General features: G+C 39.1%; 5 protein-coding genes across 7 annotated transcripts; 4 read left to right on the forward strand and 1 right to left on the reverse strand.

Annotated features, from left to right (window-relative positions):
- Positions 1–841: 841 nt before the first annotated feature.
- Positions 842–7,076, forward strand: LOC106399291 (condensin-1 complex subunit CAP-D2). 2 transcript variants are annotated; one of them, XM_022712261.2, is made up of 16 exons: positions 842–1,192; positions 1,532–1,854; positions 1,940–2,100; positions 2,200–3,388; positions 3,510–3,701; positions 3,808–4,461; positions 4,570–4,746; positions 4,873–4,940; positions 5,032–5,254; positions 5,340–5,439; positions 5,533–5,648; positions 5,720–5,777; positions 5,865–6,016; positions 6,109–6,307; positions 6,426–6,644; positions 6,744–7,076. In XM_022712261.2, the coding sequence occupies exons 1-16, from the start codon at positions 1,057–1,059 to the stop codon at positions 6,842–6,844; spliced, it is 4,068 nt and encodes a 1,355-aa protein (XP_022567982.1). In that variant the 5' UTR covers positions 842–1,056; the 3' UTR covers positions 6,845–7,076. The 2 variants fall into 2 exon arrangements, with proteins under 2 accessions (XP_022567982.1, XP_013695219.1); XM_013839765.3 differs by having other exon boundaries at positions 850–1,192; positions 6,109–6,313.
- Positions 7,077–7,265: 189 nt separating this feature from the next.
- Positions 7,266–10,086, forward strand: LOC106399301 (cystathionine beta-lyase, chloroplastic). Of its 2 annotated transcripts, XM_013839785.3 has the most exons (13): positions 7,266–7,549; positions 7,634–7,805; positions 7,902–8,017; positions 8,095–8,165; positions 8,246–8,337; positions 8,433–8,520; positions 8,590–8,701; positions 8,789–8,885; positions 8,982–9,063; positions 9,143–9,260; positions 9,345–9,452; positions 9,518–9,620; positions 9,727–10,086. In XM_013839785.3, exons 1-13 carry the CDS (start codon positions 7,487–7,489, stop codon positions 9,900–9,902), a joined length of 1,398 nt encoding a protein of 465 aa, XP_013695239.1. In that variant the 5' UTR covers positions 7,266–7,486; the 3' UTR covers positions 9,903–10,086. The 2 variants fall into 2 exon arrangements, with proteins under 2 accessions (XP_013695239.1, XP_013695232.1); XM_013839778.3 differs by having other exon boundaries at positions 7,290–7,549; positions 9,143–9,452.
- Positions 10,087–10,376: 290 nt separating this feature from the next.
- Positions 10,377–11,978, reverse strand: LOC106399318 (two-component response regulator ARR9). Its single transcript, XM_013839795.3, has 5 exons — positions 11,587–11,978; positions 11,402–11,487; positions 11,218–11,295; positions 11,045–11,115; positions 10,377–10,941 (listed from the first exon to the last, which is right to left on the reverse strand). The coding sequence occupies exons 1-5, from the start codon at positions 11,690–11,692 to the stop codon at positions 10,584–10,586; spliced, it is 699 nt and encodes a 232-aa protein (XP_013695249.1). The 5' UTR covers positions 11,693–11,978; the 3' UTR covers positions 10,377–10,583.
- A 1,131-nt stretch (positions 11,979–13,109) lies between these two features.
- Positions 13,110–14,336, forward strand: LOC106413005. The gene has a single exon (XM_013853857.1). It carries the CDS (start codon positions 13,110–13,112, stop codon positions 14,334–14,336), a length of 1,227 nt encoding a protein of 408 aa, XP_013709311.1.
- Positions 14,337–16,311: 1,975 nt separating this feature from the next.
- On the forward strand, positions 16,312–16,911 carry LOC125586020 (secreted RxLR effector protein 161-like). Its single transcript, XM_048755791.1, has one exon. The coding sequence runs from the start codon at positions 16,312–16,314 to the stop codon at positions 16,909–16,911; it is 600 nt and encodes a 199-aa protein (XP_048611748.1).
- Positions 16,912–17,291: the final 380 nt, after the last annotated feature.

The raw sequence follows: 17,291 nt of genomic DNA on the forward strand, positions 1-17,291 counted from the left end.
CCATACATGTGGCCCTAACTATGTATCTAATAATTTTTGGTTTGGATTCAGGTAGGTTCGTTTATTTCAGATCTGGATGGGTCCGGGTCTATAATTCATATACCTGTAATTTTTAGGTAAATAACGGATCGTTATTCGTTCAGGTATTGAAGACCCGAAAAAACTCGAAGTACCAGAAAAATCCCAGAAACACGAAAAATACTCAAAAACTCAAAACTACCTTAAAATATTCAAATATCCAAAAAATCCAAAAATTTAACATGACCAGAAAAACCAAAAATACTTAAAACTTTATCCACATACCCAAAATATATTTTTTAAAATTTTGAAATTTTATTCAGAACTCAAAACCGAAAATCTGAACCCGTAACTTAAAAATATCCGTTATACCAAAAACATATTCATAATATCCAAAAATACCTAATAACAAAATATTTTGGGTACTTTGGTTACCCAATAAAGTCTTGGATAGGACCCGTACTCGAATAAAGCCCCACGGGTCCAAAGAAATACACTATAGATACTTTTTCCTTGACCCAGACCCAAACCAAACCTGATTTCGAGTTGGTTTCGGATAAAATGCCTAGATTTAAGAGAGAATTACGTAATAATGTACATACAAAACCCAAATAAACTAATTGATAAATTATATATTTTTTTTAAAAAATGATCTTCTTCTATATAATACGAATTTGTAACATAATAATGGAAAACAATTCTAAAATACTAATTCATATAAAAATTATTTACAATTTAAAATCCCGCGTTTTTAAAGCGCGGATCCAAATCTAGTTCTCCTTTAAAATAATTGAGATACGCATCGTCATCAATGCTTGGTAATTTAATTTCGACACGTTATTAATAAAAAAAAATAATCACGGAAACTCATACGCTCCGACCCGGATTCTCATCCCGAACCCGACCCGATACTGTTGGTTCAAGTCTTCCCGCTCCGTCGCCATTTTCAATTTGATTTTGAAATTGCATCTCGCCAAAAGCTCTCTCTCTCTCTCTCCTCCGAACAACGTCTCTCAGTTTCTCCCTCTCTCTAAGAAAATGGCTCCTCCCTTCGTCTTTCCCCAAATTCTACGAGCCCTAGAAGAAGATCCGGAAGACAATCACCGCTTGTTCGCTCAGAATCCCGTCGACGTCACCTCCCTTCGCCCTTCGGATCTCGAAGAATTCGTCAAAGGTAACACTCTTCACTCTATTAGATGAAGCCGTTGAACTACAGTAATAGGTTCACTCCGAGATGGTTTAGGCTTCATTTGCGTTGCATTGATTCTGAGATTTACGGAGCTAAGGTTATATGCTTATTAATACATATATGTTTCTTAACCAATTTGGGAACAGAATACTCTATATATATTATATTAACCCGTGATTTAAAAAAAAAATCGCCTAGTCAGCAAATCGGACCTAAACGAAACGATTTTTAGATCGATAATCTTCGTCTAAACTGTAGCTTAGCGATTTCTTAAACATTGATATTAAACATTGATATGTGAGCCTTTTTTGTTGTGGAACTCAGGTGTATCATTCGACCTATCTGATAGAGAACTCTTCTGTATCGAAGACCAAGACGTTTTCGACCGTGTCTACTCTCTAGTCAGGGACTTCTATACCCTTCCTCCATCTTGCAAGTGTAACCTTGTGGAAAGCCTCCGCTCCAATCTAAGTGTCCTTCTTCCCAATGTCGATTCCATCTCACGGTCTGTACAAGACCAGGAGGATGAAGTTCCAATCATTGACAGGATCACATCTCATCGCAATGCCTTGAAGATATACACTTTCTTTCTCATCACTATCATTATGACTGAAGAGGCACATGTTAGCTCAGTAGAGAGCACAAAGGTGAGTTCCTTTTTTCAAAAGATTACATAGGAGAATCCATCTCTTTTACGTTGCATTTTGGTATAGTGATGTTGTGGATGAACAGGTTGCGGCACGAGGGAGGAAGAAGCAGGTTGTTCAGTCATGGAACTGGGAGCCTCAGAGGGGTAGGATGCTTAATTTGATTGCAAACTCTCTTGAGATCAACTTGTCCTTGCTCTTTGGATCATCAGAGCTAGACGAAAACTACCTGTCTTTCATTGTCAAGTAATCTTCTGTGAACTGATGAATCTTGTTTATCTTGAGTTCTCCATGTTAAAGGCATAGTCTTTTAACTTTTTTTTTTTTCATTTTATTTCCTTGTAGAAACTCGTTCTCTCTTTTTGAGAATGCTGCAATCTTGAAAGATCCTGAAGCAAAAGATGCACTGTGCCGCATCATAGGGGCATCTGCTACAAAGTACCGTTACATTGTGCAGTCATGTGCCTCGGTCATGCATTTGATACACAAATATGATTTTGCTGTTGTGCACGTTGCTGATGCAGTTGCTAGAGCTGAAAGTAAGTACTCAGACGGTACCTTGGCCGTGACAATCATTAGAGATATTGGGAGGACTGACCCAAAAGCATACGTTAAAGATACAGTTGGGGCTGATAATGTGGGACGTTTCTTGGTCGAGCTTGCTGATCGTTTGCCAAAAGTAATGTCGACAAATGTTGGAGTCTTGGTCCCTCATTTTGGTGGGGAATCATACAAGATAAGGAACGCGCTAGTCGGTGTTCTTGGAAAGCTGGTTGCTAAAGCTTTTAATGATGCCGAGGGAGATGTGAGTTCCAAGTCCCTTCGTCTGCGAACTAAGCAAGCAATGTTGGAAATTTTGCTGGAACGGTGTAGAGATGTCTCTGCCTATACAAGGAGCAGAGTTCTTCAGGTTTGGGCTGAACTGTGTGAAGAGCACTCTGTTTCGATTGGCCTATGGAACGAGGTTGCATCAATATCTGCTGGAAGATTGGAAGATAAGAGTGCAATTGTTAGAAAGTCCGCATTGAATTTACTGATCACGATGTTGCAACATAACCCTTTTGGTCCACAGCTTCGTATAGCGTCATTTGAAGCAACCCTGGAGCAGTATAAAAAAAAACTGAACGAACTTGAACCAAACCGGCCTACTGAGGACTCATCGAAAGAGCCAACTTCAGATGGTGACTCCTGTATTGGAGATGGTGAAATCGATGACTTGCAACCTGAAGTTGCAAATAATACGCATCAAGATAGTCTACCTGATAGCTGTCAGCCAAAGAATGGGGAAGAGATCACTGAGAAGGATGTTTCTGTTCCAGATATTGGTAACATCGAGCAGACCAAGGCCTTGATTGCTTCCCTTGAGGCTGGACTGAGTTTCTCCAAGTGCATGTCAGCTAGTATGCCGATCTTTGTTCAGTTGATGGCTTCATCTTCTGCCAGTGATGTTGAGAATGCTATTCTATTGTTGATGAGGTGTAAGCAGTTCCAAATTGATGGTGCCGAAGCTTGTCTCCGTAAAATTCTTCCTCTGGTATGGTCTCTTTTCATATATTGTAACTTACAAAAAGATCCATTCTTCTGACATTTTATGAGTTAAGAACATCCCCTTCGTAAATGGTCCTAGAATACCTTGTTTTATGTTGTCTCTGCAGGCCTTTTCTCAGGATAAGTCCATCTATGAGGCAGTGGAGAATGCCTTCGTTTCAATCTACATAAAGAAAAATCCAGTTGAAACGGCGAGACAGCTGTTGAATCTTGCCATAGATTCGAATATAGGAGATCAAGCAGCACTAGAGTTTATTGTTAATGCTTTAGTGTCCAAAGGTGAAATTTCTAGCAGCACGGTAAGTTCCTTCTTTGACTCTAGCGATGTATATCTTTGAAATTATACTCAATCAATACATGTGGTCAAGAGGCTAATTATTGCTTCTATCGTTTCTGTTTTTGTAGACTTCGGCTCTGTGGGACTTCTTTTGCTTTAACATCAACGGGACAACTGCCGAGCAAAGTCGTGGGGCTCTATCTATCCTTTGCATGGCTGCAAAGTCGTCATCTAGGATTCTTGGATCACACATACAGGATATTATTGATATTGGGTTTGGCCGCTGGGCAAAAGTGGAACCTCTACTTGCCAGAACTGCATGCACTGCTATTCAGAGGCTTTCCGAGGAAGATAGGAAGAAGTTATTGCTCAGCAGTGGCAGCCGATTGTTTGGTATTCTTGAGAGTTTGATCACTGGGAACTGGCTTCCAGAAAACATATATTACACTACAGCTGATAAAGCCATAAGTGCCATATACATGATCCACCCTACTCCGGAAACCTTAGCTGCTACTATTATTAAAAAGTCTCTGAGCACTGTGTTTGACGTAGTTGGACAAGATCAACCACAGGATGATACTGACGACAGTATTGTCGATTTTCTGACCACAGTTCAAGTAGCAAAACTCAGTAGATTCTTGTTCGTTGTCAGTCATATTGCCATGAACCAGTTGGTGTACATAGAATCCTGCACCCAGAAGATCCGGAGACAGAAGACTAAAACGGATAAAGCGGCTGCTGAAAGTCAGAATACAGAAGAAAACCTTGGGGCCACGCAAGAGGTACGGACAGATTCCGTGAAGTGCAGCTGGTGGTACAAATGTTGAAACCCTACTGGGTTACTTTTACGTACTAGTGCTATCTCATGCGATGTTTTCTTTGTTTTACAGAACAATAGCATAAATGCTGAGCTAGGACTGGCTGCCTCTGATGACGCACTGCTTGACACACTCGCTGAAAGAGCAGAGAGAGAAATTGTTTCTGGTGGTTCTGGCGAGAAGAATCTGATTGGGGATTGTGCAACTTTTCTCTCAAAGCTTTGCAGAAATTTTTCTGTGCTGCAAAAGGTAGTTAGTTTTTAAGTTCTTTTTCTTGTTTCGTTGTTTCTGATGAAGCTGTAAGCTTGTGTTTTAGATCCCTATTCTTTCGCTCCACATTTATTTTCTTATATATTTGAATTTCCATTCTCACAGCATCCAGAACTACAAGCTTCCGCAATGCTTGCATTATGCAGATGTATGATAATTGATGCAAGTTTCTGGTAAGTTCAAATCTTTATTTCGTTTTCTCTTTATCCTTTACAAAAACTGAACTTATAGTTAAATTAATGTCTAAACCTCACTGTATGCCAGCGAATCAAATCTCCAGCTTCTCTTCACAGTTGTTGAAAACGCACCTTCTGAAGTTGTCCGGTCAAACTGCACCCTTTCCCTTGGAGACTTGGCAGTTCGTTTTCCAAATCTTTTGGAGCCTTGGACAGAAAACATGTATGCCAGGTTACGGGATACTTCAGTTTCGGTCAGGAAAAATGCTGTCCTGGTCCTTTCACATCTTATATTGAACGATATGATGAAGGTATGGCTCATTACCACTCTACATCCTCCCTTAAAGCATCTGTAATAACAGTTTGAGGTTTCATTTTTTGAATCCTGATTTTCAGGTGAAAGGGCATATTAATGAAATGGCTATTTGTATCGAAGATGATGTGGAGAGGATCTCTAGTCTCGCAAAATTGTTTTTCCATGAACTGTCTAAGAAAGGTCAGGCGTGCAATATCTACTTTACATGACATAACCAGTTCAACTTTTGAATCAAATTTAATACTTGACCTCTTTTCTGCTAACCAAATCCAGGATCCAATCCTATATACAATCTACTCCCTGATATACTTGGGCAGTTATCCAACCGGAATTTGAAGAGGGAGTCATTCTGTAATGTCATGCAATTCTTGATTGGCTCCATCAAAAAGGTATATAGCTTTTGGATATTGAAGTCAGAATGACTATCTAATCACACATCTGTATCCTCAACAATCTCCAGGACAAACAGATGGAGGCTCTGGTTGAGAAGCTTTGCAATAGGTTTAGCGGAGTCACAGGTATGCATGTATTGATGATATATTCTTACACCTGTTGTGGTTTGATAGAAAAGTACATCCCTCACAAATCTACACCTACACTTGCAGAAACAAAACAGTGGGAATACATTTCGTATTCTCTTTCGTTGCTGACATTCACTGAGAAGGGAATCAAAAAGCTTATCGAGTCATTCAAGTCCTACGAGCACGCTTTAGCAGAGGATCTAGTGACAGAAAATTTTAGAAGCATAATCAACAAGGTAACGTTTCTCTGGTTTTCTTCACCCATGTCATCATCTTCATTATTCTCGTGCTATATGTGAGTTTGGGATCTGGTTGTGAATCTGAACAGGGGAAAAAGTTTGCAAAACCAGAACTTAAAGCGTGCATTGAAGAGTTTGAGGAGAAGCTCAACAAGTTCCATTTGGAAAAGAAAGAACAAGAAGAAACCGCAAGAAACGCTCAGGTTCATGTAGAGAAAACCAAGAACATGGAATCTCTTGTTGTCCCCAGCAAAGTGAAAGAAGAACCTGTAGAAGAATATGATGAAGGTGAAGGTTAGTGACTTTGGACTATTGGCTAAAGCAAAGTTCAATGTACCAGACGGATACTCTCTCTCTATCTCTATCTCTATCTTTCTTTCTAAGGCACACTTTTGTGTTTTCCCAGGTGCTTCAGACAGTGAAATTGTGGATCCGGCAATGGAAGAAGCAGGAGATAGTTTGAAAGCATCCGACTCTGAGGAAGAGCCAGCAATGGAAGAAGCAGGAGATAGTTTGAAAGCATCCGACTCCGAGGAAGAACCATCTGACTCCGAGGAAGAAGAACCAGATTCTGAGCAAAGCGGTACCACAAGTCCTCATTCCTTAAACCAAAATACCAGTGGCGGTATGCAAAAACTTTCATATATATCTTAAACTATCTCCCACAACTTAAGTTACATGAATCCCTTTAAGAAACAGTTGAGTAAAGTTCTTTGGTTTTCAGGGGAAGAAAGCGAATCCGAGAGCAGTAACGTCAAGAGAGGAAACCGTACAGAGACATCGAGCAAACTCAGGAGAAGCCTGAGGTCAGCAAGTAGAACGTAGAGAAACCGTGTCAGGGACAGAGAGAGTGTGTGGTTAAGTTGCTCAACATCTCGAGGGCTATCTTATAAACTAGGTCTGTTTTAGTCACTGCTTTGGTTTTCATTTGATAATGCCTAGACGTTGAAGGATCAATCACATCTATTTGTCTATGGTGATATGATAAATGGTTAGCTGGGACAACTTGTAGCCAGATACGTCCTAAATTTATTTTGTAGCAAGTTCTTTTTTTGTATATCTTCGCAATGGTAAGTGGCAACTATGTTAAAGGCTTAAAGCTGTTTAGCGTTATGGCCTTTATGAGAGAGCTTTAGAGTAGGTGCTTACCTACTTTCTCCACGTTTTATTTATCAAGTGTATGCAAATTGCACTGAAGCATTAAGTGGATTAAACATCTGGACCAGATAATATTCGGTTCAGATTTTTAGTATCTAAGTGAACCGAAATAAAATCCAAATAGACCGAACCAGAGACTTAAAAGCGGTACCTTTCGGTCTCTCTCTCTTCTTGTCCTAACTCTTCACTTCAGAAACAGACTTACCTCCGTCGCCGCCATTATCTCGCCGGCTGATAAAGAGTATCTCAGACGAGAAATCGACGCCGGAGGAGAGAATAGCAATTAATCTCTCTTGTTCATCGAACAAAATGTCATCTTCTCTGTCACTTCACTCCTCCTTCATACCTTCATTCGCTGATCTTCCCGACCGTGTAAGCCCTTTCTATTGCTTTTTGTGTTCACCAATCTTAGTGATGATTTGTGCTCTCTGACTCTTGTGTTGCTTCTCTCTGAAGGGATTGGTCAGTAAAAACTCTCCGACGACTGTTTCCATTACCAAGTTTCCAACTTGGGAGAAGAAGAAGCAGATCTCGAATCGGAACCTGTTCAAGCTAAGCTGCGTGATGGAGAAGAGTATCGATGGAAACACTCATTCTGTAGTTAACACAACCCCGGATTGCTTAAATGGTTCGTTAAAGCTTCTCTCTTTTTTCTTGAATTGAACACATGAGTTTGTAGTTTTTGTGTTGATGGAGTGTGCTCCGTGTTCTTTTTTGTTTGCAGCTATTAATGTCAAAGAAGAAGCTAGCGTCGCTACTTTACTGATGAACTTGGATAATAAATTCGATCCCTTTGATGCAATGAGCACTCCCCTTTACCAGACAGCTACGTTTAAGCAGGTATTGAACTTTGATAACGTTTTGTTGTTACTTCATGCTTAGGTTTTTAAGTTTTTTTTGTTTGATTACTTTTGCAGCCTTCTGCTATAGAAAATGGCCCATATGATTACACAAGAAGTGGGAATCCTACACGGGATGCACTTCAAAGGTAACTGTTACTTAGTTTCTTCTCCATTCATAAAAGTTTTCATCTTTTCTTTATGTTTTTTTTTTTTTTTGTGTGTTTAGTCTCCTTGCGAAGCTTGACAAGGCGGATAGAGCATTTTGCTTTACTAGTGGAATGGCTGCTCTTGCTGCTGTTACGCACCTTCTCAAATCTGGTAATTTTCCGATATTGACCACTCTCCTGAAGATTACATTAGGTTGGTCGCATAGATTTGGTCTCATTGTTGTATATTTAACTTTGTTTCCATAGGTGACGAGATTGTTGCTGGAGATGATCTATATGGTGGCTCAGACAGATTACTATCCAACGTAGTTCCAAGATCTGGCGTTGTGGTTAAGTTAGTATTACTACATATACGATCCGGAAGTTTATTAGTACTATAAACTAATGATTGATGGTATTGTAGACGAGTAAACACAACTAGTTTAGAGGAGGTTGCTTCTGCTATTGGTCCCCGGACAAAACTTGTGTGGCTTGAGTCTCCAACCAACCCCAGACAACAAATCTCTGACATACGAGTAAACTCTCTTTAAACCGAGACCACTTGGAACAGATCTACTTTTATGTAATGTTTAAGTGAGATCTTGACTTTGCTTTGTTTGTAGAAAATAGCTGAGATGGCTCATGCTCAAGGTGCACTTCTGTTAGTTGACAACAGTATTATGTCACCGGTTCTCGCTCGGCCGTTAGAACTTGGAGCTGGTGTGTTAAAAAGATTTATACTTTGTTTATTTGGTTAAGAGTTTGGTTAGAACTACTTCTTAGTACACTCGTATTTGAACTTGTCTGGCTTTCTAGATATCGTGATGCACTCGGCTACTAAGTTTATAGCCGGACACAGTGATTTGATGGGGGGTGTGCTTGCTGTAAAAGGCGAAAAGTATGTTTCTCCTTTCAAGTGTTTTTTAGATATTATTTCTCTATTTACGTTCTCATACTCATTTGTTAAAAAATTTAAGATTGGCAAAGGAGTTATATTTCCTCCAAAACTCAGAAGGTTCTGGATTAGCTCCTTTCGACTGTTGGCTTTGCCTACGAGGAATCAAGACAATGGCTTTACGCATAGAGAAGCAACAGGTATTGACTTTTACCTTTCTAATTACGTATAGACTATGGAGTTGTATCTCTCTCTTTTCTGTTGGTTTCATTACTCACATACAGGAAAACGCACGGAAAATCGCAATGTACTTGTCTACTCATCCAAGAGTGAAGAAAGTGTACTATGCTGGTCTACCAGATCATCCTGGTCACCATCTCCATTTCTCTCAGGTACTAAAAACCATTTAACTAATGTACCGAATGAAAAGAGATGACTTAAGTTCTCAAAACTGCAGGCAAAGGGTGCAGGATCAGTTTTTAGCTTCATAACAGGATCTGTCGCCCTATCCAAGCATCTTGTAGAAACCACCAAGTACTTCAGCATTGCTGTCAGTTTTGGTGAGAGCCAAATACACTATTTTTCTTCTTCTATTGTTTCTGCTGAAGAAGCTGTTAGTAATATTTGGGATAATATTAATTTCATCCACTTTCTTCTCTTTGGTAGGGAGTGTTAAGTCACTTATAAGCATGCCATGCTTCATGTCACATGCAAGCATACCTGCGGAAGTTCGCGAGGCTAGAGGCTTGACGGAAGATCTTGTCCGTATATCTGCAGGCATTGAGGATGCTGATGATTTGATCTCTGATCTTGATATCGCCTTCAAAACCGGTCCCATCTAATAGCTCCACTCTGAGAAAAAGACTGTTTTCTAGTCAGTTTTTTGTGTGTTTTCATAGGTTCTTGAAAGAGGAATCTTTGTTAAGTAACTACAAAACATGATTTGGTGTTTGATAACACATCTGCTAAACCTGTATTCTAAGTTTGTAATAGACTACAAATCCAAATAAACTTGTATTGCAAGTACATAGATCTTCCTTCAAATAAGCATCTTGAGATGTGAAGAAAGAGAAGAGAGGACCCAGATAACAACTTGTCCTTAAATTCTGTTTCAGGTTAGGTTACATGGAACAAACCATGACACATCTGCACCAGAATATACCAGATCACTAGGACAGCTACTTTTTTGTATACATGACATGTAACACTGAATTGAACTGAAAACTACAGTTTGCAAATAAAGTGACAGATCTACAGATCTTTCATTTACCATTTTCAGATAGGTAAGTTGAGTTTCTTTAAAGCAAACCTAAAAAGAGTGAAACAAAATTGGTAACTGGGTTATCACCAAAGATTTACTGATGTACATATAAACATTATCCCCATACATCATCATCATCATCATTTTATTCATTATCATCCATCTATATTCCCTACTGGAACCATGTATTGTACTAGCAGCATAAGCATTCCTACAAAACTCTAAAATTAGAAACTGAAAAAGAAGCATCAAGGTGGTAGAATCAGACAGCGGTTGTGATACACTCGAATCTAGGACGTGATCTATCTGTTGAGAGCCCTTCTTCCATGGACTTCCTCTTGTTGTTACCCAATGGCTGCTCCTCTTGTTGTGCTACTTGCAGATGTACTTGTTTCGGTTCTAGTTCAGACTGAAGAGTCAAGATTTTGCTTCCAACTTCTGCTGAATCTGTAATCTCTGGTTCAACTGCTGCGGCGGCTGCTGCTACATTTAAAGGCTTTTCAATCTCTTCCAGCTTCTGGTTGTTCAACTTTGTTTTCATCATGTGAGGTTTCAACTTGTTGAGATCATCCATTCTTACTGGTTTCAAGAAAAACTCCTCAGCTCCTTCTTCTAAACATCTGTTAATGATTAATAAACATAAGAGTCTTTCATTACTGTCCTAACCGAAAGGGACACAAGCTCATCAAAGTTTAAAGATTCAGTCTTTCTTTGTTTCTTTACCTGCTGATCCTTGCAGGAACGTTCTCTGAGGACATTATTACCACAGGTATGTTCTTAAAAGCTGGTGATTCCTGCAAAATTTGAAAACAAGTTTATACTAAATTCCAGAATAAATCAAAAGATGTTATCAATACATAAACAAATCACAAGTTAAAGATATCACAAACAAGTACCTTGACTTTCTTGAGCAAATCATAACCAGTCATGCCTGGCATACAATAGTCTGTAATGATAAGATTAACTTCAACCTCCTGTCAAAAGCCAAAATCGAGCAGAATGAACAAAGTTCTATTAAGACAAAAGACTTGTAAACACAGAAGTGATTTAAATAAGTAAAAAGGAGCAAACTTTTCGAACCTGAGGAGATGTAGAAAGAGCATTTGGGTCGTTACTCTCAATACCAAGAAACTCTAAAGCCTTATAGCCTGAATCAACAGTTGTTACTGCAAACACCAAAAAAAGACATTAAAAGCTGAGATCTTTCTTCGATTCTTACAAGCTACAAAGACTTGTTATTCATGTTCTTTGAAACACGTTTTCACCTTGACACGAAGACTTTTGAAGCAGTCTCTCTATGAGTTTCCTATCTAATGAACTATCATCGACGGCTAAAACATGAAACTGCGATTCCACTGCTGCCATGCCCATTACAGAAAATTTGAAGATCTAAGGTCAAAGCTACAAACCCAGATGTACAGTCTCCGACTTTTTATTTTCTTTCGTCGGGATTGTTGCTATTTTTAAATTTCAATTAGCTTTGCAGTGTGGAGAAAGCAAGTTCTGATAGAAAAAAAAATGTTTTGTTTTTTAAGAAGACAACGCAGAGGGGGAGAAAGAAACAAAGTTTACAAATGAAAAAATGAAAAAATAATCAAAACAAATCTTTATGGGGATTTTTAAGGATTAGATAAAGAGGGAGGAGAAGTTTGCTTTATATATAAACCACAAGGTCCACAACCGCTTTGCTTTTACACCAAATTTAAAAATATGCACAGACAAAAGGATTTAATATGTGAATGAAAACCATAAATTAAATAACTTTTTGAGTATTTTGGATTTAAATGGTCATCAGTTTTTGAATAAAAACTTAATCGGTAGGTTTTATAAGAGGGACAAAATATGGGTTTTTAAAATGATTTTTGTGACTATTACTGTATTACATATCATAATTGATAAATTGGTTTTGTTTTTTCATTGGTGTTTGCATGTGAAAAAGTACTATTACTTTTGTTTACCTAAATGATTCACTATACATTTTTATTATTTAATTATTAATGTTTTTTATTCATCAAAAATTCAAAATCATTTTCTTATATATTCTATAGTACTATTATCACTCCCAGTTTTTGGAGGTTATCTTATCTTGATAATTCATGCAAATTTAAAAGATATTCTGCTAGTGTTTTCTCCTAGTTTTCCTCAATGTATGTATAACATTTCCTGACCTTCAAGTCTTCCTATATAAAATTCATCAGAAGAAATAAATACAAAAAATGGGACCCGCCAAAATCTTCAGAGATTTAGGCGACGTTGTCAAAGATGCCCCTTTTTATTTAGAGTAACACTCTTTAATTTATCATCATTAAACTATTACTTGTGTCTTGATCAAAAAAAAAAAAAACTATTACTTGTGTGTTTTAAGTTATTATAAGAAAAATACATATATTATATTATGATTTATATAATAGATGATTTATAAAGCAAAACGTGCATAATGATGGCGTTTACCGCATATTGAGTAGTTACGACTTTGTGTTGGGATAAATTTGAAGTTAGTTTAAGTTTCGAGCTATCTTAATCACATAAAGATATGAATTACTAAACTGATTAGGAAATATGTGTTTGTGTTATTTCTAATGAGAATAAGAATTGTCTTGTCCTATATAAGAGAATACCAATGTGTGGTAATGCTTTACGAGTTGAGTGATTGGGATCAAAAGTTTTGAGTGAGTTTTTTCTTTGCGGTTAATAAGAAACTGATACTTGATAATCGTGTCCTTGTGTTCGTGTTCCATACAAGCTTGATACTGTGAGATAATATTTGTTATTAGAGCCCTATATTATCATGAGCGATGTTAAAGAAGAAACGAGGGAGGCCGGACCTCCTTCGATAAAGCTTCCTATGTTAAGTACTACAATCTACACTGTCTGGGCCATGAGGATGAAGATAGCTCTTAAGGTCAACAAGGTTTGGGAAACTATTGATCCTGGAAACAAAAACGAGGATAAAAACAATATGGCCATCGCGTTACTCTTCCAGTCAATCCCTGAAGCGCTAACACTGCAAGTCGGAGAACTTGACAATGCAAAAGCTGTGTGGGATGCGTTTAAAGCTAGGCATGATGGGGCTGAAAGAGTACGAAAAGCTCGTTTAAAAACACTAATGGCAGAGTTTGATCGTCTTAAGATGAAAGAAGACGACACGATCGATACATTCGTAGGCAAGCTATCAGAGATATCATCAAAATCTGCCTCTCATGGTGAAGTCATTGAAGAATCCAAAATTGTGAAGAAGTTCTTGAAAAGTCTACCGCGGAAGAAATACATTCATATTGTTGCTTTTCTTGAACAAGTTCTTGACCTAAAAGTAACAAGCTTCGAAGACATCGTGGGAAGACTCAAGGCTTATGAGGAAAGAATTTGTGAAGAAGAAGATGAACAACAAGATGACCAAGGAAAGCTGATGTATGACAACTCGGAATCGAATCAAACTGGTTATGGTAGCTCCGGTGGAGCACGAGGTAGGGGACGCGGCGGTCGCTCTACTTGGAGAGGAAGAGGTCGCAGTCGGTTTGGAAACTTCCAGAGCCAAAGAGATGCGTACAGACAAGGTCAAGGACAGGATCTCTCTCACATCACTTTCTTCAGTTGCAATAAACAGGGACATTATGCGTCTGAATGTCCTGATAAACAAGGACTTAAGCTACAAGAAACAATTGAAAACAAAACAGAGGAGACACAAGAGGCTGATGAACTAATGATGCATGAGGTTGTCTACCTTAACGAGCAGAACGTTAACCCGAGTGTGTTTGATACTAGTCTAGATACAACAAATGTCTGGTATCTTGAAAATGGTGCAAGTAATCACATGAGCGGCAACATAATGTTCTTTGTTACACTTGATGAAACAATCACCGGGAAGGTGAGATTTGGAGATGATTCTCGCATTGACATAAGAGGAAAAGGATCGATTCAGTTTGTTTTTAAAGGAGGTGAGAAGAAGATCTTAGGTAACGTGTACTACATCCATGGGCTAAAGAGTAACATAGTCAGCTTAGGTCAAGCCACATAAGCGGGTTGCGAAGTTCGAATGAAAGATGATCAGCTCATGTTGTTCGATCGACATGGAAGCTAATGGTAAAATCGACTAGAGCTAAGAACCGACTATACAAGGTTACTCTTGAAGTAGATAATCTCCACTGTCTCCAAATATCAGCACGGAGCGAGTCTTCAAGGTGGCATGCACGTCTTGGGCATATCAACACTGATACAATGAAAGCAATGATCAATAAGGGACGAGTGACTGGCATACCGGCTTTGCAGGTTGAGAAAGAAACATGCATGTCATGTCTACTTGGGAAACAAACGATGAAATCTTTCCCTCAAACAACTACATATCGAGCTACTCACCCTCTCGAGCTCATTCATGGCGATCTCTGCGGCCCTATCACACCACCAACACCGGCGCGCAAGAGATATGTGTTCGTACTAATTGATGATTATTCCCGTTATATGTGGACTATGTTGTTACAGGAGAAAATTGAAGCTTTCGAGAAGTTTATAAACTTCAAGAAACTAGCAGAGCATGAAACAAAGTCCGTGATAAGAACGTTTCATTCAGATAGAGGGGGAGAGTTATGCTCTAATGAATTTCGTGCGTATTGTGATGAGAATGGCATTAAAAGGCACTTGACAGCACCATACTCGCCTCAACCGAAAGGTGTTGTCGAGAGACGAAACCGAACACTTCTAGAGATGATCAGGAGTATATTAAAACACATGAAGGTACCGAACGGGTTATGGGGAAAGCTGTTAGACACTCTACATATCTGATCAATCAGATCGTGACAAAGACTCTAGAAGGCAAGACGCCATATGAAGTTCTGCGAAGTAAAACACCTGATGTAGCGCATCTTAAAGTGTTCGGTTGCGTTTGTTACGCCAAAACTGATGCAGTGGGAAGAAGGAAACTTGATGATAGGTCTAAGATCCTTGTTCATCTGGGAACATAACCGGGTTCTAAGGCTTATCGATTGCTTGATCCTACTAAGAAGATGATAGTAGTCAGTCGTGATGTGGTTTTCGATGAGAGTAAATGATGGAACTGGACTAATAGCAATACAGTTCAGGATGATGATGGTGGCACCTTTACAATTGAGTTCAAGAACATGGGTGAAAGTAATGAGATTGATGGGACGAGTCAAGCAGAGGATGAGGCACAAACTGTCGTTGAAGCCGGCGATGAAGATGAAGTAGATGATGAGGATGACAATGGCGATGATGAAGGGGAACAACCACAGTTGAGAAGATCGTCAAGAACCAGCAACAGGCCTGCATACCTCGAGGATTACATCCTTATGGTTGAAGCAGAGTGTGAACGTCTCTTGACAGTAATGAATGACGAACCTTGGGACTTCACTGAAGCTAAAGGATTAAAGGTATGGGTCGATGCTTGTGAAGTTGAAATCTTTAATATTGAAAAATATAAAACATGGGAACTTGTTGATCTTCCTATGGGAGTAAAATCTACTGGTTTGAAGTGGATATTTAAGATAAAGAGGAATATTGATTGTACTATCATTAAGTACAAAGCACGGCTGGTCGCAAAGGGCTACGTTCAAAAGCAAGGAGTTGATTAAGACGAAGTCTTCGCTCCAGTGGCTCGTATTGAGACTATCCGTCTGGTTATTGCTCTTGCAGCCTCTAAAGCTTGGGAGATACATCACCTTGACGTTAAAACCGCGTTCCTTCATGGAGAACTTAGAGAAGAAGTTTTTGTCACTCAACCAGAAGGCTTTGAAGTTGCAGGCAAAGAAAATAAGGTTTACAAATTGAAAAAGGATCTCTACGGATTGAAACAAGCACCTAGGGTTTGGAATATTAAGTTGAACAAGATCTTGCGAGAGTTTAAGTTCCAGAGATGTTCGAAAGAGCCTTCATTGTACTGTAAGGAAGAAAAGGGTGGAACTCTTAGCGTTGTAGTTTATGTGGACGATCTACTTGTCACATGAACATCAGTACACTCAATCCAACAATTTAAGAGGGAGATGACAACGAAATTTGAGATGAGTGATCTTGGAAGGCTAACCTATTACCTTGGGATTGAAGTATGTCAGAGCCAAGAAGGCATTACTCTAAAGCAAGATCGATACGCTCGTAGGATACTTGAAGAGTGTGGAATGGACGCCTGCAACTCATCGTCTGTTCCCATGGATTTCAACGTGAAATTGTCGAAGTCAGTTGAGGAGAAGAGCATTAATGAAAGAGATTATCGAAGAAGCATTGAATGTCTACGATACTTGCTCCACACGCGTCCTGGCCTTTCGTTTAGTGTGGGCGTTTTGAGTAGGTACATGCACGCTCCTAAGGATTCGCATGGCGCTGCTCTGAAACAGGTAATGCGTTACCTACGAGGAACTATCTCTCTTGGTCTCGCCTACACGCAGTCTACAAGTTTGGAGCTGACGGGCTTTAGCGACAGCTCTCACAGTGTTGATATTGACGATGGGAAGAGTACTACGGGGTATGTGTTTTACCTGAACAGATGTTCGATCTCGTGGTGCTCGTGTAAACAAGAGATCGTGGCCTTATCTTCGTGTGAGGCCGAATTCATGGCGGCAACTGAGGCAGCTAAACAAGCAATTTGAAATCAAGAACTTCTAGGGGAAGTCATTGGTCAAGCAAGCGGAAAGGTAGTTATAAAGGTTGATAATAAATCTGCAATCACTCTTACTAAGAATCCAGTGTTTCATGGAAGAAGCAAACACATACATAGAAGGTTTCATTTTATTAGAGAATGTGTTGAGAATGATCAAGTGGAAGTCGAGCATGTTCCGGGTATTGAGCAGCAAGCTGGCATATTGACGAAGTCTCTTGGAAGAGTAAAATTTATCGAGATAAGGAAGTTGATTGGAGTTCAAATGGTGAGTGAAGATAACTTCAAGCTTAAGGGGGAGAATGTTGGGATAAACTTGAAGTTAGCTTAAGTTGCAAGCTATTCTAATCACATAAAGATATGAATTACTAA

The sequence above is a fragment of the Brassica napus genome, chromosome C4, assembly GCF_020379485.1.
Source record: "Brassica napus cultivar Da-Ae chromosome C4, Da-Ae, whole genome shotgun sequence".
In the NCBI taxonomy this organism is placed as follows: domain Eukaryota; kingdom Viridiplantae; phylum Streptophyta; class Magnoliopsida; order Brassicales; family Brassicaceae; genus Brassica; species Brassica napus.